General features: G+C 41.6%; 2 protein-coding genes across 5 annotated transcripts in view; one reads left to right on the top strand and one right to left on the bottom strand.

Moving 5' to 3' along the window:
* The window catches only part of LOC112867878 (C-type lectin domain family 2 member A), a 435,003-nt gene that overhangs the window by 295,153 nt on the left and 117,308 nt on the right, over positions 1 to 22,542 (top strand). The gene's annotated exons all lie outside the window — the stretch shown is intronic.
* CLEC2D (C-type lectin domain family 2 member D) overlaps positions 1 to 22,542 on the bottom strand; it is a 35,721-nt gene that overhangs the window by 8,177 nt on the left and 5,002 nt on the right. The window contains exons 2-3 of one of the 4 annotated variants that reach the window (XM_086714115.1): positions 20,861 to 21,023; positions 4,771 to 4,881 (exon numbers count right to left, since the gene is read on the bottom strand). In XM_086714115.1, coding sequence (XP_086570241.1) covers positions 4,771 to 4,881; positions 20,861 to 20,870 — 121 coding nt within the window. In that variant the 5' untranslated portion in view covers positions 20,871 to 21,023. Of the gene's footprint in view, positions 1 to 4,770; positions 4,882 to 7,990; positions 8,233 to 20,860; positions 21,024 to 22,542 lie in introns of those variants that run through there. The other 3 variants (XM_086714114.1, XM_086714113.1, XM_025930808.2) reach the window with 3 other exon arrangements.

The following is a 22,542-nucleotide window of genomic DNA, read 5'->3' on the forward strand; positions in this document are numbered from 1 at the left end:
TTAAAAGCAAAGAAAGAAAAATACCATATGATTTCACTCATATGTGGAATTTAAGAAACAAAACCAAAGGAACAAAAGAAAAGTAAAGAGACGAACAAAAAGCAGATTCATTTTTTAATGCTCGTTTATTTATTCTGAGGGAGAGCGTGTTTACACGTGTATGTGCAGGGAGGGGCAGAGAGAGGGAGAGAGAGAACCCCAAGCAGGCTCTGTGGACATGGGGCTCAATCTCACGAACCATGAGCTCATGACCTGAACCAAAATCAAGAGTCAGACACTTAACTGACTGAGCCACCCATGTGCTCCCAAAAAATAGACGCTTAACTATAGGGAACAGATGGTTACCAGAGGGGAGGTGAGTGAGGACATGGGTGAAACAAGTGAAAGGGATTAAGAGTGTATTTATCTTGGAGGGCCTGGGTGGCTCAGTCGGTTGAGCGGCCCATCTTGGCTCAGGTCATGATCTCATGGTGCAGGAGTTCAAGGCCCACATCCGGCTCTGTGCGGACAGCTCACAGCCTGGAGCCTGCTTCAGATTCTGTGTCTCCTTCTCTCTCTGCCTCTCCCCTGCTCATGCTTTGTCTGAACATTAAAAAAAAATTTTTTTTTAATTTTTTTTTTTTTAACGTTTATTTCTGAGACAGAGAGAGACACAGCATGAATGGGGGAGGGGCAGAGAGAGAGGGAGACACAGACTCGGAAGCAGGTTCCAGGCTCTGAGCCATCAGCCCAGAGCCCCGGGCTCCAACTCGCGGACCGCGAGATCGTGACCTGAGCTGAAGTCGGACGCTTAACCGACTGAGCCACCCAGGCGCCCCCCCCAAAAAAAATTTTAAGAGTATATTTAGTTTGACAAGTACTGAGTAATTGCAGAAATGTTGAATCACTCTATTGTGCACCTGAAATTAATATAACACAGTATCTTAACTATACTGGGATTAAAATAAAAATTAAAAATAAATTAATAAAAGCAGACTTGTTTTCAGCTAACAGAGTCTGTATAATCTCTTACTGACACCAGAGGGCAGTCACAGATTTTAAAACGCCTGGTATGACTGAATAATAGCAAAATTCACAGTCCAAGGTAGGGCAGTATTAAGTTATGTTACCCGTCAACCATGCTGAGTGGTTTGGATCACAGGCCTCAAAATTAGTTTTCTGTCAAAATAATATGAGAAATTTAAAAACAAATAAAAGTGCGGTAGTCCACATAGGATTGAAAATTAGTCCCTCACCTATCAGCCATAGTGGCTATACAGAACACGCAGAAGAAAACCAGAGCAGAAAATGATTTAAAAAAAAAAATCTTTATATACTTTATTTACTGGTTTATATACTTCATTTATATTAGCTTATCAAGGCTCATAACAGCCTTATGAGGTGGATTGATTGATCATGTCTATTTCACAGATGAAGAAATTAGGAATAGATGTTTAATTTTCTAAAAGTTCCACAGCTCACACGTGCAGATTTGGGATTTGAACTCAGATAGTTTGGTGGTGAAAATGTGGATGTGCCTTATCACTAGACTACACCATTTTTCTAACTTTTAGAAGGAAAAATCCCTATCCAAAATTATAGTATGGATAGTATGATTAGAGAAGTTGGAAAACTGGAAATGAAGCCACATATTTAAAATTATATTCAAAAGGATAAAAATATTAGAAATTTATACAATCACTGATCATCTATGGAACACTTATTCTGTACTAAGCTAGGGACTAACGATATAGGGAAAAAATGGTATTTTTCCCTCAAGTTGCTCACCGCAAACGTAAAAAATGCACATACAAATTAATAATTATAACCATCAGGTAGCAAATGCTATGAGAACTCAGGGGTGCAATCAATATTAATATGTTATTCCTGAAAAATGGAAGCACTTTATAAATTTGTCCGAATGTATACCTGCTTTAAAAGGAAGTCAATTCTAATGGAGCCAAAATAATTAGGTCAGCGTCCTGCCTATGCCATAGATGAAATACATGACTTTGGGACAATTATTCAACCATTTCTGATTTTCATCACATTTCACTACATGGTGGATTCACATGATTCTACGAAATTTTAAATTTTTTACCAACACGCAGAGTCCGCTACTGTTTTAACTGAAAAGAATTTGAGTTCTCTAACAAGTAGCAGTGATCATCGTCTACCAGCTGTGTCCCTGACATTGTCCAAGTTCAATCATACACAAATTTACTTCATTATTTCAACAACAGTAAGCAAACTGAAGCACCGAGAGGGTATTAGAGCTGTCCAAGTTTACAAAGCTGCACAGACGAGAGAGCTAGAATTCAAACCCAAGCCATCTAAATCCAGAATCTGCACTCAGATTTGTGCTTTTAAACTCTGTACTCTGATCGACCTATGAAGGACTAAGAAGTAGGTAATTAGGTGTGATGAGGATGAGAAAAGACATAAAAATGGAGGCGGACGTGAACGTAGTACTTTAACCAATTATTACCTGCGTGTGAATTGCATCATGGATTTTGTTTTATGTTACTCAAGGGCATAGTTTTCTGTATTGTTCTGCTAACGCCAGGGCTTATCAGGGAGTCTGACCTCCTGTGAACCATCACTGTCTCCTGGGGCATGTAAGTTTGACAAGGCTATGACTCAACAGTAGACCTTTCACTGAGAAAATGAATGAATAACTTTCTTTGGCGGACTGCTCTTCTATCACAGTAATTCTCAAATATTCTTTGCAGTCAGAAGGAGAAAACAGTGGAAGGCAGCATGTGCTTGCATACTTCCCTCAAAAGTATCTCCCCATCCCCAGGAGTAGAGGGCAGTACGATGGTGAACTGGGAAACCCCAAGTTCTCGTTCCTCCACAAGAACAACTTAAAAAATAAAGACAAACCAAAAAAAGCCCAAGAAAATAGCTGACTGAAACTGGTAAGACCTGTGGAAAACAAAGGTTTATAAAAGTCTACACAAATCAAGCCAACACCCAATCAATAAAGGCCATCTTCAAAATGGAATTCTCATGCATGGAATACCTTCTGACTAGTGCAGCGGCAGTTTGGGCCTAAGGTAGAAGGCAGCCCCGTCCCCTGTTCCCTCTCTCAAAATGGAGGGAGCAGGACAGACATTTCTCTTACTAAAAAGGAAAAATTTCAGTAGAAGGACTTAATATCAGATTTGAGCAGCAGAAGAAAGATTCAGGGAAGTTACCAGTAGGACAACTGAAATTATCAAGGAGGAGGAGCGGACAGAAAAAAAGAATGAAGAAAATGAACAGAGCTTAAGGCACTTGTTGGATGCCATGAAGCAAACCCACATACGCATCACAGGGGTCTCAGAAGAAGTAGGGAGACAAAGAGTGGCAGAGAGATTACTGGAAAAAGTAATGGCTGTAAACTTCCCAAATGTGATGAAATCCATGATCTAAACATTCAAAAACTCAGCCAATGCCCAGTAGGATAAATACGCCCAAACCTCACCCTGAGACAAATCCTAATAAATTGTCAGGTCAAAGACAGAGACAGAGTTTCATTTCTGTGGGGCTTTCTTACTAAGTTTCCACAAATGAAACTTGAGTTGGAAGGGATTTATGCTACTTTCTGTCCTGGACCTTAAAAGACTGAGCAGCCCTCTTCATTGTACCCTATTCCTTTCTTTCAGGAAACCCAGCCTTGATGGTGGCACCTTACAGAAGCCAATGATATCTTAAGAGAATAATGGAAAATAGCAGCCCCACGGTCTTATTCACTCACAACAGAATTATTGAGAGATCAAAGAAGTCTCTATTTTTTAAGCCACCGTGGTTTTGTGGCCCTCTATTTTTTGAATATTATCTCAGCCTAGATCCTATTAATACATTGTTTAAAAATTGCTGTGGGTGCCTAGGGAGGTCAGTCAGTTTAAGCATCTGACTTCAGCTCAGGTCATGATCTCACAGTTCAGAAATTCGAGCCCCAAGTCAGGCTCCGTGCTGACAGCTCAGAGCCTGGAGCCTGCTTCAGATTCTGTGTCTCCCTCTCTCTCTGCCCCTCCCCTGCTCACACTCTGTCTCTGTCCCTCAAAAAAGTCAACATTAAAGAAAATTACTGAATTCTTGGCAAATATTCAAGCACAAATGCAATTTCATGAATCAAACACATCAGTTTCTACAGCTCTCTTTGGATGCGTCCTCCATCAGGACCTACACACAAGATCTTTGAAGTAATTTTAATTGAAAATGTAATTTCAATTATATTGTATGCCTGAAACTTACATAATGTTACATACCAACTATAGCTCATTTCAGAAATGAGCTATATATATAGCTCATATATATAACCTATATATGTATATAGGTTAATAACCTATATAGGTTAATATATCCTTAACCTAAGAAAATTGTTTAAAAAGAAAACGTAATTTGAGAGTAAATTTATATATAAATATATTAAATATATAAATATATATTTGTAAGTAAATATTTATACATATATAATATATATAGAAATGTATACATATATATAGTAAGACTACATGATAAAAGGCCTAGCAATAATATAAATTAAAGCACAATATGACTGGCAATTGGGTTCTACCTTCTGCAAACTCTGAGCATTCTATTAAGTTTGTAATAATGTGACCCCTATATTACACAATTAAAATCTTAGACCCCACTTACAAGGTTATTGGAATTTAACTCAACTGGTGAAATGAAAAAAAAAAAAAACTTAGGAACTGTAAAGAACAGGGAAATTATCAATAAGTCCTCTCTTCTTTTGGAAAGTGGACTTCTCTAGATGAACAAAGATTACAAATTACTTACCTACAACGTATATAATTATTCCATTCAATATAAGTATGAAACATGTGATGATGAAGGAAAAGGCTCTATTTCGTTTAACTTTAGTAGAATGCTTTCTTGAAGGAAGATAATCTGGAAAAAACATAATGAAAAACGCGTTTTTGTTTTAGGTGTTTTTTTTTTTTTTTTTTTTTTTTTTTTTTTTTTACGTTAACTGCAGAACAGACCTCAGACTACTAGAAGCATTAACCGACAAAATGTTACTTCTTCCTCTTCATTCCTTTTCACTAGGGGGGACAACTGGCCTGTCATTTTATGAATGTACAATTTTGTCTCTGGAGTTTACTTGCTCACAGAAGAACTGATCTTAGTGCACAAGCCATGCAGTGGCTTTGCACCTGTCCCCCAAAACTAAATACAAATCTCATTCTATTTCCAGATCCAGCTACCAATTTAATAGAAATGTAAGAGAGGGAGAATCATGTTAATTAAATGACAGGAATGAGATCAACAAACTTCAGACTGTTGTAAATTCTACGTGATAAATTATCTTGAAACTTAAAAAAACATGGAAAGCACATTTTAAAAAGCAATCACGGGGGTATCTCTTCATTAAAAGGGACTTAAAAGTCTTTTTATTTAAGTCAAAATTAAAGTGAGAAAATGATTCTCATCAAAGTCAATTTAGTGTTGTTCCTAAAGACTGCCTAGAGGGCTTCTGAGATGGATGGCAAGCTTCTTTATCTGACAAAGATAGTATTTTTTTTTTTTATTGAGAGAGAGAGAGAGAGGGAGGGAGAGAGAGAGTGTGTGAGCAGAGATGCAGCACAAGGAGAGGGAGAGAGACAATCCCAAGCAGGCTCCACACCCAGCATGGATTGTGAGATCATGATCTGAGCCAAAATCAAGAGTCAGCTGCCCAACCAACTGACCCACCCAGGCACCCCAAACAAAGACAGCATTTAACAAGGATGCTCACCTTAGAATAATTCATTAAGCTGTATATGTGTTTTGTACACTTTTCTATATTTGTGTTGTATCTCAAAAGACCCTACGTTATCTAAAACCTGCTGTAAATGTTTTGTTTTTTTTTAATGTTTATTTTTGAGAGAGACACCGTGAGCAGGGGAGGGGCACAGAGAGAGGGGGACAGAGGATCCGAAGCAGGCTCTGTGCCGACAGCAGAGAGCCCGATGGAGGGCCTGAACTCGCGAACCATGAAAACATGACCTGAGCCAAAGTCAGACACTTAACTGACTGAGCCACCCAGGCGCCCCTAAACCCTCTTGTCAAATTTCCTGTTGGAACCCTCTTCAGAGTCCATCACGTGGCCACCATACACACTTTTAGCTACTTCTTTTAAAGACTTTCTTGGTGAAGCAGGCATATTTTCCTGTAACATTCTATCCACACTAGAAAGTTTCTCATTAATGTTTCCCAGAACGATCAATGGTTGATGCACACCCAGGAAAGATCTGAATAACACAACAAAGGATCCAAACACCGAGCCGACATTGGAATTAGAGCCCACAGAATGCCTGAACCAAGCCAGAGTAATTGCCGGCTAAAACCAAAAATATCAATACACCCCAAAATTTAAACAAAATCAAAAGTCTCGTAACAAAATGTTCATTCAAACTGTCCAGAACACAGTCCAAAATTACTCAGCATATGAATGGCCATGAAAATTTCAACGAACGTGGCCAAAGACAGTCAACGGAAGCCAATGCTGCAATGACAAGATGTTGGAATTATCTAACATATACTTTAAAGCAGCTCTTATGGAAATATGAAAAATCCCAAAGGAATAAAGAAATAAATGAAGTCACTCAACAAGGATTAGACATCGTCTTGTCCTCATATGAACTGCCTTTTCTCTAAGTCGAGGACAACTTTTATCAAAGACAAAAGAAATTTTTTTCACTCCTAAATTATACCACTTCGATTTTCTGCAACTGGTCCAAAACGTTTTTTTTTCCCCCACTTACTAACTCATCACATAAAGCCTTGAATACAAGTAGTTTTTTACAGTTTCAAGCTTTGTATAAATGTATAATATATATAATATATATATAATGTATAATATATATAATATATAACGTATCTCATATAATATATGAGATTATATGTGTGTATATACATTATTTTCTTCTTACCGTGCCTCCAATTTTAGATAATTCCATTTGAATGCTGTACTGTTTTTCCTTTGCCTTCTGTTTACTTTTTTTACTTGCTAAAAAACTCCATACCGTTTGCCTTTTCTTTGCTTTTTATTTCTTTTTTTTTTTTTATTTTTTTTTCAACATTTATTTATTTTTGGGACAGAGAGAGACAGAGCATGAATGGGGGAGGGGCAGAGAAAGAGGGAGACACAGAATCGGAAACAGGCTCCAGGCTCTGAGCCATCAGCCCAGAGCCTGACGCGGGGCTCGAACTCCCGGACCGCGAGATCGTGACCTGGCTGAAGTCGGACGCTCAACCGACAGCGCCACCCAGGGGCCCCATTTGCTTTTTATTTCTATCTTTCCTATGTATGAGCTTCCATTGTAGATTTCCACTCATTTTATTTATTTGTTTGTTTACTTATTTATTTTTAGAGAGAGAGAGAGAGAGAGAGAGAGAATGAGAGAGAGACAGTGAGTAGAGGGAGAGAGAAAGAATCCCAAACAAGCTCCCTGCTGGGCATGGAGCCCTACATGGGGCTCAAACTCACCACCCTCAGATCATGCCCTGAGCCAAAATAAAGAGTCAGACGCTTAACTGACTGAGCCACCGAGGCGCCCTTATTTTCTACCTTATTTACCAATGATAATACCCTGCATCTGTATGACACTTTAAAATGCGCATTGTTCTTTTCGGTGAAATTCACTGTTATTAACATTTACTAAGTTTTAACCTCATAATTTAACTTTTAATTCCATTTTCTTACGTTTGAATTTTTACTATTTGTGAACTGATATTTATTAATAAAATATGACTGTATATGTCAGTGAGATTCATTGTTACAAGGTTTATCCTCTGTCATCAATGGAACCGGACTCGACTCTCTGACATCTTTCCCTAACAGTTCTCCCTCCTCACTTGTTGGCACAAGTGTACCCAAGTAGCTGCATATTTTTACACCAATCGTAAACCTGCAATTTATAACCTCTAGCATTCCATCTCTCAGCCTTGAAAACTCTCTCCAAAAGACTGTCTTCCCTGTGCAGAAACCAGACCCGCATTACTGCTCTTATCTTACCGCCCCAATTCCCACAGTCACTGCATACAGACCAGCTTCTTACTTGGGTTTCTCTGCAATTCCACCGGCACACAGGCTTTCTCCACACAATTGCTATCATGCATTTTGCCCCTACATCACAGACAGCTAACAAGTGGCTTCAGATCGCTTCCAAGCCAAGAGAACCACCTCTCCTTTCGGTTTAGAACTTCCTCATTTACAAACCCGCCTCATGAAAAGAAAGGGGACCACGAGTCAGAAAGCAGTTTGCCTTCAGAGAAGGTGGGTGCTTAGCAAAAATTTCTTTTCTTTTCTTTCTTTTTTTTTCTTTTTTTTTTTTTTTTTTTTTTTTTTTTTTTGCAAAAATTTCTTTAAAACTCGGTCATGGGAACAGTCAAATTTGTTACTGCTTGAGCATTACCAGAAGTACTGCTGTGAGGATGGAGGAGGTGATTCTCAGGGGCAGTAAATATGACACACATAAAAAAGCGAGGGCAATCCTAATCTCCACATAAAACCTATTCTCAAAAGCTCATTCTCCCTTAAAAAAAATTTTTTTTAAATCCAGAATCTTTGCTGGTCTTCCAGTTAACCCTGAAAACTCTCCAATACCTTAAAAGACGTTTGCTCCAATGCCCTCAAAGAGGTGTTTCTGGTTTGTTTGTTTGTTTTTTTTTTTTTAATCGGCCCCTTCTGGTTCTCAGCGTTAGCTTGGGGTCTCTCAGCTTGTAATACCATTGGCAGAGTAAATATGAATTGTCAAGCCGGCCCTTTTTGTATTTTTTCACGATTTTGTCATCAAAGGGGACAGAAAGTAAACTTTGATAGGTTTCACACTATACTGGAGTTCCTACATAGGTGGCACAATTAACAACATCAGTTTTACTATTATTATCATGGCATGATAACAAAAACCTACAGTTTATTACCCTTTACCATGATCTAGGAACACGGAGAAAAGATTTACACACATGTTCTCATTTAACTGGTGCCGCTAAATAACGGGGCTGACATTATTACTTTTATTTTAAAATGAGCTCCTCGAGTTAAGGGCAAAGCCATTTGTCTACATTCAGTTACTGATAGATGCCATGATTAAATGATCTGAGGAACTAGTTTGAAACTAAGACCCTCCATAGTCAGTAAAGGTCAAACGTTGACCTTGTTAGTCAAAAAGCCACAAAAAACCCTCTCAGTTTCTGTTTCTGAAACAGCTCCTCTTGAGGAAAAAAAAAAAAAAAAAAAAATTTATAAGGGCGCCTGGGTGGTGCAGTCGGTTAAGCGTCCGACTTCAGCCAGGTCATGATCTCGCGGTCCGTGAGTTCGAGCCCCGCGTCGGGCTCTGGGCTGATGGCTCAGAGCCTGGAGCCTGTTTCCGATTCTGTGTCTCCCTCTCTCTCTGCCCCTCCCCCGTTCATGCTCTGTCTCTCTCTGTCCCAAAAATAAAAAATAAAAACGTTGAAAAAATAAAAAAATTAAAAAAAATAAATAAATAAACTATGTGAATTTCATGACTTATAAGCCCTAGGATTCTGTTCACTCTTCTTATCAAATCCTGTGTCTAACAGGTGTTACCCTATACACGATACACTGGCATGTTTTTACACGGTGAAAAGACAGAGTACCCAGACAGTTATTTCAAATTTCACTTAGAAAAAAAGGATTTTTTTTTCTTTTCCCGAACAAGATTTTTTAAAATGAGGCATATATTTAAAAGCACAAATGAGTGACTGTCTGGCTGTGGCAAAAAAGCCCTTCAAGGTTCCCGTCACTACTCAATAGAAGGGACTCTCTCAAATGACTAATGTAAAAATAATTGTAACAGATTTTGTTTTGTTGGAACAGCTCACTGATAAGAAACTATAGGAAACAGCAAAACCTCATGAAAAGTATTTAGTCCTACTTTACCTCTGCCCCACTTTTCTTGGCCTTTCTGGTTTTGACAACAGAATGGATGACAGATGTATTCAATGTGAGGAAACATAAAAGATTGTGTGAAAGAACATGGCCTTTGGAGCAAAATACTCTCAACTCAAACACAAGTCTTATAGCCGGTAGTTGTTTAACTTTACGTGTATATGGTAGGCAGAATATTGGCCCCTCAAAGATTCCCCGTCCTAATCCCCAAGCCTGTGGATATGTTACCTTACATGGAGAAAAATTTAAAAATGTCTTTAAGAGGGGTGCCTGGATGGCTCAGTCAATTCAGCATCCAACTTTTGACTTCAGTTCAGCTCATGATCCAAGGCTATGGGATCATGGCCCTCATGAGTCTCCATGTTGAGCATGGAGCCTGCTTGAGATTCTCTCTCTCTCTCTCTCTCCCTCTGCCCCTCTGCCCTATTCACGCTCTCTCTCCCTCTAAATAAATTTTTTATTTAAAATAAAGAAAGTTGAGGCGCCTGGGTGCCTCAGTCAGTTAAGCATCTGACTGCAGCTCAGGTCATGATCTCACAGTTCGTGGGTTCGAGCCCCACATCGGGTTCTGTGCTGACAGCTCAGAGCCTGAAGCCTGTTTCAGATTCTGTGTCTCCCTCTTTCTCTGCCCCTCCCCTGCTGGCACTCTGTCTCTCTCTCTCTCTCTCTCTCTCTCTCTCTCTCTTTCAAAAATAAATAAACATTAAAAAAAATAAAACTAAATTAAAAAACAAAAAAGGTCTTTGAAGATGTGGTTAAGAATCCAGAAATGTGGTCCATATATACAATGAAATATTACTCAGTGGTCAAAAAGAATGAAATCTTGCCATTTGCAACAATGTGGATAGAACTAGAAGGTATTATGCTAAGCAAAATGAGCCAGTCAGAGAAAGACAAACATCATATGATTTCACTCATATGTGGAACTTATGAAACAAATTAGATGAACATAGGGGAAGGGGAAAAAAAGGGAAGCAAACCATAAGAGACTTAACTATAGAGAATAAACCTAGACTTGCTGGAGGGAAGGTGCATGGGGAATGGCCTAAATGGGTGATGGGTATTAAGGAGGGCACTTGTTGGGGTGAGCACTGGGTTTTATATGGAAGTGATGAACCGCTGGGCTCTACCCTTGAAACCAATACAACATTATATGTTAACTAACTTGAATTTAAATAATTAAATTTTTGGGGGCGCCTGGGTGGCTCAGTCAGTTGAGCGTCCGACTTCGCTCAGGTCACGATCTCACGGTCCGTGAGTTTGAGCCCCGCATCAGGCTCTGTGCTGACAGCTCAGAGCCTGGAGCCTGCTTCAGATTCTGTGTCTCCCTCTCTCTCTGGCCCTCCCCCCGTTCATGCTCTGTCTCTCTCTGTCTCAAAAATAAATAAATGTTAAAATAAATAAATAAATAAATAAATAAATAAATAAATAATTAAATTTTTGAAAAATTAAAAAATTTTTAAAAAATGAAGACTGTTAAGATGGAGAATTATTCTGGAATATGTGGGTGGCTCAATTTAAACACATGTGGATCTTTGTTCGAGGAAGGTGGCAGCGTTACCCAGAGAAAGGCTTGAAGGAGCTGTGCTGCCATCTTTGAAGATGAAGCAAGAGGCCACAAGCCAATGAATGCAAGTGGCTTCTAGAAGCTGCAAAAAGCAAGGAAATCGATTGTCCCCCAGAATTCCAAAGAGAACAGAGCTCTACCAACACCCTGACTTTTGCCTATTAAGATCCATTTTGAAACTCTGACCTCCAGAACTATAAGATAATAATTCATATTGTTTTTAAACCACAATGTGTGGTAATTCATTATTTCACAAATGATTACAGCACATTAACTAAATTCTCTCACCCGTAAGATCTATATGGTGATAGGCTTGCTCTGAAAAACGAAATCTATGATTTAGGTAAAGGTGTCCAATAAACCTCAGCTTAATACTTAGTATCCAATAACTATTAATTTATGCCTGCTTCAGGAAACATTATGAACTTTAGTATCTAAAATCTTCCTGATGAAGCTTTGGTCTGGAGAATACCGACAACTTTTTTTCTGCTGGGTTCAGATAAAGCCATTTCCCCGAAGTGGACCACTGGCCAGAGATTACTCTGATTGGCTCATGCCTGGGTTAAAATATTCTGAACATCAATGTTTCTTCAAGGGTAAGAGTCATTGGGGGGGGGGGGGGTGCCTGGGTGGCTCAGTCAGTTGAGCGTCCAACTTCAGCTCAGGTCACGATCTCATGGTTTGTGAGTTCAAGCCCTGTGTCGAGCTCTGTGCCGACAGCTCGGAGCCTGGAACCTGCTTTGGATTCTCTGTCTCCCTCTCTCTCTACCCTTCCCACCTCCCTCTCAAAAATAAATATTAGAAAAAGCTGGGGGGGGGTGGTAAGAGAAATGGTGTGTTTCATCCTAGTGCATCATGAAAAGAATCTGAGAAAAATGAGGGAAGCCTTCCAGACAAAGTGACTATTGCTAAGTAGCTCAGTAAAGAAGGCACCCTCTTCAAGAAGCAAAAACACTGAACATGAGCAGTTAATGATGAATTGTAACTGGGGAGAAAAATGACTCTGTGCAGGACCAGGTACATGGACATCCAGTCTGTCCAGGAGCCGATCTCCATGCTCAAAGGGGCTTTATACTCAGTTTAATATGCTACCTTCAATGTCTTCAACTTATTACTAATATCTAAACAAGACACTCCAAGCTTTTATTTTGCACGTGACCGTGCAAATTACGTAGCGGGCCCTGACCCTTTGTGCATAAAAGAGGTGGTGTAGTTTTTGTCTCGTCCAATATAGCTTTCATTTTTTTTTTTTTTTTTTACTTACACGTTTTTAGGCACACCTGGGTGACTCGGTTGGTTAAGCCTCAGATTCTTGGTTTCAGCTCAGGTCACGGTCTCATGGTTTGTGGGATCAAGCCCCACGTCAGCTTTCCATTAAAAGGAGTTGGACCACACAAATCACATGACCACTTTGCCGGCTCGCTTTGACATGTTACCATCAATGTCTAACTTGCCTGCCTCAGAAAGCTAATGAGGCCAAGAAGATGCTAATTCTGATGGAGCTTGGCATACCTGAAACTTCCAGGGGTCACTAAGAACAAAGACCGGGGTTTAATGAGCATCAGAGTTTAAAATATTGTGACTTCCAGTCAGCTAAGCGTCCAACTTCAGGCTCAGGCCATGACCTTGCGGCTTATGAGTTCGAGCCCCACGTCGGGCTCTGTGCTGACAGCTCAGGGCCTGGAGCCTGCTTCGGATTCTGTGTCTCCCTCTCACTCTCTACCCCTCCCCCTCTAATGCTCTGTCTCTGTCTCAGAAAAAAATAAACATTAAAAAAAATGAAAATATTGTGACTTCCAGAAAGACTGGTGGAGTAGGAGAATCCTGAGCTCACCTGGTCCCATTGGTACACCTAAATAACACACACATCAGTGTAGCTCACCTAGAAAATGACCCCAAGACTTGCTGAACAGACTCTCCACTCTTTTTAATTTTTTTATGTTTATTTATTTTTGAGAGAGAGAGAGAGAGACAGAATGCGAGCAGGGGAAGGACAGAGAGAGAGGGAGACACAGAATCGGAAGCAGGCTCCAGGGTCTGAGCTGTCAGCACAGAGCCTGACGTGGGGCTCGAACTCACGGACTGCAAGATCATGACCTGAGCCGAAGTTGGATGCACAACTGACTGAGCCCCCCAGGCGCCCCTCTCCACTCTTGATCATAGAGAGGAGGCCACATCAAAACTGGAAAGATGGCCTGGAGACAGGCTGGGAACCAAACTAAGCTGCAAGGCTCATCGCAATAGGGAGGTACACCATAGGCATGGAGAAGGGAGGAAGAAACCCACACCGGGGACCCCAGACAAGGGGGACTTGCACTGAGAAGATGAATCCCCATCATGTCTGCCTTTGAAAATCACAGGGGCTTAACTTCACACGTTTTTATAATCAGCAGGGCTTAACACCGGAAACTCTAACAGTTAGCAGGTTTGGTTCTGAGGGAGCTTGAGGGTGACAGGGAAACTGAGTTCCAACCCTTAAAAAAAAAAAAGCATAAGAAACAACCCCATCTACACAGATATAACATAAGAGCAGCAGTTTGAAAAGCATAGCATATGGGGTATGCAGTAAGGTAGACTTATTTCCTGGCCTCAGAGCATGTACAGGAGGGGCAGATATCTTTGGGACACTTCTCTAAGAAGTGCCCTCTGGCTGGTGCCATCTCTCTCCTCGGCCCACTAGCCTAGATACATGGACACCTGTGGGAATCAGCCCAAAGACTCTCCACCTAGCTTTGCTAACGGTGCACCCTGCCCCCACATTCTCCTGCAGACTACACCCTCCAACCATCCTCATTCAGAGAGTCCCTCTAAAGTGGATGCAGGTCTCATCCCCAACAATGGCCAGCACCACGCCAAAGTGACTTGTCCTGGGGAGAGGGTAAGATAACCACACACGTAAGTATGACTCTAGCCCCAGCAGTGGGCTGAGGCCAGGCGTCTATCTGGTCTGACCCAACTCAAGCCCAAGGTGGCCTAAGACTGGCCCTTTAACATCACGGAGACCAAACCCTGCCTATAACAGGCCAAGAGAGCCATTGCAAACAACTAGACTGAAGGCAAACACATCTCAACCATAAAATAGGGCACACCTCTTTGCTCTGCTAATTTATCACCTTCTAGCCCCCCACTCCCATAACCACTGACCTTTTTATTGTCTCCATAGCTTTGCTTTTTCCAGAAAGTCGTATAGTTGGGATCATAAACTTTTTCAAATTGATTTCTTTCACTTAGTAATGCGCATTTAAGTGTCCTCCAAGTATTTTCATGCACTGATAGCTTATTGCTGCATAGCTGTGAATAATACTGCCTTGTCTGAATGTTCCGTAGTTTGTTTTACCACTCAGCCACTGAAGGACATCTTGATTGCTTCCCAATGTTGGCAATTATGAATAAGGCTGCTGACATCCTTGTGCAGGTTTTTCTGTGGATGTAAGATTCCAGCTTCTTCGGGTCAATACCAAGGAACATGATTCTCTATTTTGACCCTTACGTTTGGAGACTCTGGGAGCTATCCGTCCTTATTTTAGTAGGGAGTCGGCTTCTTTAGATGCAGCATGCGCACTCTGGCCCACTTTTGGGTTCTGTGGTTCCAGCGACAATCTTCAGAGTCAGGGTTATTTTGGTCTCGGTTTATCTGGTACCGCAGGGGCTCCCGTGGCCTCTCCTGGTGCTGCGGGAGCGGGGCAGGAGGAGCATTCGCCACCCGCCCAGCCTGGTGCATCCAGCTGGAAGAAGGGAGCCTTCGGCCACAGAAATGGAAAAAACTGCCTGGACGGTGCGCTTATTAGGGTGTGTTCACCCCTGCTGGCGTTCCTGGCCCTGTGGTGTCTCTGCATGGGAGAGGAGAGTCTCCGGTCTGGAAGGGTGAGTGCTTTCTTCAGCTGCTTACTGACAGTGGGGGTCCCAGAAGATCCCTTTCACTAGCCCTACCGGACCTGCCTGGTAGTGTCAGCGGGAAGCCATCAATCAGCGCAAGAGAAGAATCTACCTGGGTTGTCTTTTATTGTTAGGTTGGGGGTCAGGAAATACCAAGCTGTAGTTGACTTCTTTTAGGTGCAGTGGGAAGGGCATACAAGGTGCCCTGCCACTGTGTTAGTTCTCCAGTTCTAGGATTCCCAAACCACCTCCCTTTCATCTCACCGTCTTTAAAAATTCTCAACTGCCTACCCCTGGTGTGATTGTCAGATTGGGATCATGGAGAGACAACGCTAGCCCAGCCTGTCCTACCAGAAGTTATGGCCCCACCCACATTTTCTATCTGAATTCCTGTTGTGATAAATCTTATCCAAGTTCACTTCCTTTGTCCTTCTCTCCTTTTCCATTTTTATTACTTTGTCTTCCCACGTCTTGCTCTCCACCTGTTCTGTGGTCATCCCTGCTCTTGAGGTCTCCGTGGTCTCTCTGGTTATTACATTGTATTCTGAGAGACACAGAAGTCCAATCTTAGACCTAACGGGAATGCTGAAAGAATCCGATTTTCTGGGGTGCCTAGTGGCTCAGTGTCCGACTCTTGGTTTGGGCTTCGATCGTGATCTCACGGTTCGTGAGATCGAGCCCCAGTCAAGCTCTGCACTGACACCGTGGAGCTTATTGGGATTCTTTCTCTCTCTCTCTCTCTCTCTGCTCCTCCTCCCCACTCTCTCTCTCTCTCAAAAATAAATGGATGGTGAGTTAATATGGCAGAGCAGCTTGGAGACGCTGAGCTTGTCTTTGTCCCTGAAACGCAGCTAGATCAGTACCAAACCATTCTCAACACCTGGGAAATTGATCTGAGGATTAACGCAACAATCCGTATAACTTGAGCCACAGAACTCAGCAGGTACCTGGTGTAGAGAGGTGAACTGGGGGAGAGAAAAGTCACAAAAGGTAGGGAGCCACTTTCACAGAGAGAGGACAGAGAGAAAGAGAAAGGGGGGAATTGTGGCACACTGGGATTCCACAAGAAAAGTACTCCCCCTGAAAGTAGCTGGAGAGAAAGAGTGAAAACGCTCGCAGGGGACTAAATAAGAAATCTTTTCCCCAAGATCATCGATGGGGAGAAAGGAGAGGGATTCAATATCACCAGGATTCTATAAACAGTGGAGTGCAGAGTCTGAAGTTTCAGAGGTTAGTGACTGGTGGTGCTCTGGTGAGGAACTAGGGTGAATTCCCAGGAACAAGCAGCAGGGTCTGAGGGGTCTGTATGCCGGAGAGAAGCAGTTCCCCTGCTTGGAGGGCCTTTGCCCCCCTACAGGCAAAGGTCCCAGCGGACCCTGGAAAGCAGCCACGTTTTCTGGTATTGGGATGAAGAAACCAGAGTGTGGCGAAACCTGGCATCGGGCTGTGGGTTGTGACTTGGCATCTCTGAACCTCTGCTACTACGTGATCATAAGAACATTTTCTGGGGCAAGCCATTGCTCGGCGAGACCCTCCCCCAGAGAGTCAGTGGGGGTCCAAGCCACGGGGATCTCTGAAGTGTGGGGTTTGGAACACAACCCCATCTGAGCTAAAGCTCTGGAGTGAACTGCCACCTGACAGGCAAACAGCTTGGACATGGACAGGGTAGAGGTGGGGAGTAGACGGAGGCCTGAGCCAAAGGGGAGGTGCTTGAATGCAGGTCAGTGAGAGCAAGAAGTTCCTTCCCCCAGAGACTAGGGAGCTGGGTGAAGCCATTTTTACCTCTCACACGCACACAGATCCACCGCAGTAAGTTAAGCAGCAACATTTAGTGGAGAACGGAGCCATTATACCAAGCCATTATACCATTAATCCAAGCACATCCCCCAGAAGACCAGCACAGTCCCTCCACCTGCTTAGCGTATGGACTATAGAATGCTTCATAGTTTCAGTTCTAGGGGAAACAGGATGTAACTTCATTTGGGTTTCATTCTGTTTGCTGGTTCATTTATTTGTTCATTCTCTTTGCTTCTGTTTTTGCTTAAATTGTTTTCTTTTTTCTTTCCTTCTTTCTTTCTCTTGGACACAGAAAGAGAAAAATTTATTTCCTTTTATTTTATTTTTTATTTTTTTAAAAGTTTTATCCCTGGGGCGCCTGGGTGGCGCAGTCGGTTAAGTGTCCGACTTCAGCCAGGTCACGATCTCGCGGTCCGTGAGTTCGAGCCCCGCGTCGGGCTCTGGGCTGATGGCTCAGAGCCTGGAGCCTGTTTCCGATTCTGTGTCTCCCTCTCTCTCTGCCCCTCCCCCATTCATGCTCTGTCTCTCTCTGTCCCAAAAATAAATAAACGTTGAAAAAAAAAATTAAAAAAAAAGTTTTATCCGATTTCATTTTATATTCTATTTTATTATACATTTTTTTAAATTTTTTAATTTTTTTCTTTTTTTCTTTCCTTTCCCTTTTTTTCTCTATCAAGCCTCTTTCAACAAGGACACTGAAACACACCTAAAATCTAGCTTCCTTTGATTTTTTTTGTTTTGTTTTTAATCTTTTAAAAGCCACAGGATATAAAATCAACACACAAAAATCTATTGCATTTCAATACACCAATAATGAAGCAGCAGAAAGAGAAATCAAGGAATCGATCCCATTTATAAATGAACCAAAAACCATAAGATACCTAGGAATAAGCCTAACCAAAGAGGTGAAATATCTATGCACTGAAAACTATAGAAAGCTTATGAATGAAATTGAAGAAGACACAGAAAAATGGAAAAACATTCTATTCTCATGGGTTGGAAAAACAAATATTGTTGAAATGTTGATCCGACCCAAAGCAATCTACATATTCAATGCAATCCCTACCAAAGAACACCAGCATTCTTCACAGAGCTAGAACAAACAATCCTAAAATTTGTATGGAACCAGAAAAGACCCCAAATAGCTGAAGTAATGTTGAAAAAGAAAACCAAAGTGGGAGGCATCACAATTCCAGACTTCAATCTGTATTACAAAGCTGTAATCATCCAGGCAGTATGGTACTGACACAGAAACAGATGCATAGAATAGATCAAGGAAACAGAAAAGAAAACCCAGAAACGGACCCACATACATATGGCCAACTAATCTTTGACAAAGCAAGAAAGAATACCCAATGGAAAAGAGACAGTCTCTTTAGCAAATGGTGTTGGGTGAACTGGACAGTGACATGCAGAAGAATGAATCTGGAGCACTTTCTTACACCATACTAAAAATAAACTCAAAATGGATGAAAGACCTAAATGTAAGAGGGGAAGCCATCAAAATCCTAGAGAAGAAAATAGGCAACAAGTTCTTTGATCTCAGCCATAGCAACTTCTTACTTGACGTATCTCCAGAGGAAAGAGAAACTAAAGCAAAAATGAACTATGGGACCTCATCAAGATTAAAAGCTTCTGCACAGTAAACAATCAGCACAATTAAAAGGCAACCGACGAAATGGGTGAAGATATTTGCAAATGACATATGTGATAAAGCGTTAGTATCCAAAATCTATAAAGGACTTGTCAAACTCAACACCCAAAAAACAAATAATCCAGTGACGAAATGGGCAAAAGACATGAATAGACACTTTTCCAAAGAAGACATCCGGATGGCTAACGGACACATGAAAAGATGCTCAACATCACTCATCATCAGGGAAATACTAGTCAAAACCACAATGAGATACCACCTCATATCTGTTAGAATGGCTAAAATGAACAGCGTATGTTGGTGAGCATGTGGGAAAAGCGGAACCCTTTTGCACAGCTGGTGGAAATGCAAGCTGGTGCAGCCGCTCTGGAAAACAATATAGAGGTTGCTCAAAAAATTAAAAATAGAACTACCCTATGACCCAGCAATTGCATTACTGGGTATTTATCCGAAGGATACAAAACTGCTGATTTGAAGGGGAACATGCACCCCAACGTTTATAGCAGTGCTATCAACAATAGCCAAATTATGTAAAGAGCCCAAATGTCCATCGACTGATGAATGGATAAAGAAGCGGGGCGCCTGGGTGGCCGCAGTCGGTTAAGCGTCCGACTTCAGCCAGGTCACGATCTCGCGGTCCGTGAGTTCGAGCCCCGCGTCAGGCTCTGGGCTGATGGCTCAGAGCCTGGAGCCTGTTTCCGATTCTGTGTCTCCCTCTCTCTGCCCCTCCCCTGTTCATGCTCTGTCTCTCTCTGTCCCAAAAATAAATAAAAAACGTTGAAAAAAAAAAAAAAAGAAGAAGAAGTGGTATATATACACAATGGAACATTACTCGGCAATCAAAAAGAATGAAATCTTAACATTTGCAACAACGTGGATGAAATTAGGATTGACGATGCTAAGTGAAGTAAGTTAGGCAGAGAAAAACAAATATCATATTATTTTACTCACATGTGGAATTTAAGAAACAAAACAGATGAACATAGGAGAAGGGAAGGAAAAATAAGATAAAAACAGAGAAGGAGACAAACCATAAAAGACTCTTAAATACAGAGAACAAGCTAAGGGTTGCTGGAGGTGTATTGGGTGGGGGGGAATGATGGGCATGAAGGAGGGCACTTGTTGGGATGAGCACTGGGTGTTCTGTGTAAGTGATAAATCACCAAATTCCATCCCCGAAATCAACACATATAGTTATATATGTTGATTCTTTAAGTGATAAATCACCAAATTCTATCCCCGAAATCAACACATATAGTTAACATATAGTGTAAACTAACTTGGATTTAAATAAATAAATATTTAGGAAAAAATGTAATCTTTTCCCTTTTTATTGTGATCACAAAACTAAAGGAAACCACAATATGTACCCCAAAATATTAATTGACTTAATTGAATTACTGCCGTCAGGGACCGCACAAAGCAATGAGAACGTAAGCAAGAAGTCACTGTGACTTCTTCCATGCTGCAACACTGTTATTGGGAAATTAGAAAACTGGGGAACAGAAACAGTGTAATGAGGTTTCTGTTGGGGAAGTAACAGCTTTGGGAACACAAGCATGTGGAGAAACTCAGAAAGGAGCTCCGCAAAAGGCCATGATTACATGAAGACTAAGGATGAGTTGACGAAACTCCTCTATGGTTGCAGCTCTCTACACATAAACCACACCCCCAGTTGATCCGCTCCTTCAGTCTCTCTCCATCGTCTACGCCAGAATTCAGGTCTATGGAACCCCAGCTGCTGACGCGACTATAATCCCAATTACTCCTAGACGGCTGCGCCCTGAATGCTTCTCAAGTTGCTAAAAAAGCAATGCAGCAGTCCCCCCCCCCCCCACCGTATCCACAGGGAACACGTTCTAAGATCCCCAGTGGATGCCTGCAACTGCAGATAGTACTGGGCACACACGCACACACACACACACACCCCTACGACAGAGGTTAACTTATAAACTATGCACAGCAAGAGATAAGCAATAACAATAAGAAAAGAGAACAATTGGAACTGGAACAACACACTATAATAAAAGTCATGCTGATGCGGTCTCTCTTTCAATTGATCTGCTTTTCTTATACTCACCCTTCCTCATGCGATGGTTGCGACGATAAAATGCCTATGTGATGAGATGAACTGAGACGAATGATGTAGGCAGGCAGGGAGATGGAGTGTTAGGCTACTGCTGACCTTCTGATGTTATGTCAGGAGAATCGTCTACTTCCAGACCACAGTTAACCAAGGGTCTCTGAAACCACAGAATAAAGAGACCGTGTGTTAGTGGGCAACTCCTGTTATCATTTCCTTTTTTTTTTTTTTTTTTTTTTTTTTTTTTTTTTTTTTTTTTATATATGAAATTTATTGTCAAATTGGTTTCCATACAACACCCAGTGCTCATCCCAAAAGGTGCCCTCCTCAATACCCATCACCCACCCTCTCCTCCCTCCCACCCCCCATCAACCCTCAGTTCTCAGTTTTTAACAGTCTCTTATGCTTTGGCTCTCTCCCACTCTAACCTCTTTTTTTTTTCCTTCCCCTCCCCCATGGGTTCCTGTCAAGTTTCTCAGGATCCACATAAGAGTGAAACCATATGGTATCTGTCTTTCTCTGTATGGCTTATTTCACTTAGCATCACACTCTCCAGTTCCATCCACGTTGCTACAAAAGGCCATATTTCATTTTTTCTCATTGCCACGTAGTACTCCATAGTGTATATAAACCACAATTTCTTTATCCATTCATCAGTTGATGGACATTTAGGCTCTTTCCATAATTTGGCTATTGTTGAGAGTGCTGCTATGAACATTGGGGTACAAGTGCCCCTATGCATCAGTACTCCTGTGTCCCTTGGATAAATTCCTAACAGTGCTATTGCTGGGTCATAGGGTAGGTCTATTTTTAATTTTCTGAGGAACCTCCACACTGCTTTCCAGAGCGGCTGCACCAATTTGCATTCCCACCAACAGTGCAAGAGGGTTCCCGTTTCTCCACATCCTCTCCAGCATCTATAGTCTCCTGATTTGTTCATTTTGGCCACTCTGACTGGCGTGAGGTGATACCTGAGTGTGGTGTTGATTTGTATTTCCCTGATAAGGAGCGACGCTGAACATCTTTTCATGTGCCTGTTGGCCATCCGGATGTCTTCTTTAGAGAAGTGTCTATTCATGTTTTCTGCCCATTTCTTCACTGGGTTATTTGCTTTTCGGGTGTGGAGTTTGGTGAGCTCTTTATAGATTTTGGATACTAGCCCTTTGTCCGATATGTCATTTGCAAATATCTTTTCCCATTCCGTTGGTTGCCTTTTAGTTTTGTTGGTTGTTTCCTTTGCTGTGCAGAAGCTTTTTATCTTCATAAGGTCCCAGTAATTCACTTTTGCTTTTAATTCCCTTGCCTTTGGGGATGTGTCGAGTAAGACATTGCTACGGCTGAGGTCAGAGAGGTCTTTTCCTGCTTTCTCCTCTAAGGTTTTGATGGTTTCCTGTCTCACATTCAGGTCCTTTATCCATTTTGAGTTTATTTTTGTGAATGGTGTGAGAAAGTGGTCTAGTTTCAACCTTCTGCATGTTGCTGTCCAGTTCTCCCAGCACCATTTGTTAAAGAGACTGTCTTTTTTCCATTGGATGTTCTTTCCTGCTTTGTCAAAGATGAGTTGGCCATACGTTTGTGGGTCTAGTTCTGGGGTTTCTATTCTATTCCATTGGTCTATGTGTCTGTTTTTGTGCCAATACCATGCTGTCTTGATGATGACAGCTTTGTAGTAGAGGCTA

The sequence above is a fragment of the Puma concolor genome, chromosome B4 (assembly GCF_028749965.1).
Source record: "Puma concolor isolate L17-30 chromosome B4, mPumCon1.1.hap2, whole genome shotgun sequence".
Classification (NCBI taxonomy): Eukaryota; Metazoa; Chordata; class Mammalia; order Carnivora; family Felidae; genus Puma; species Puma concolor.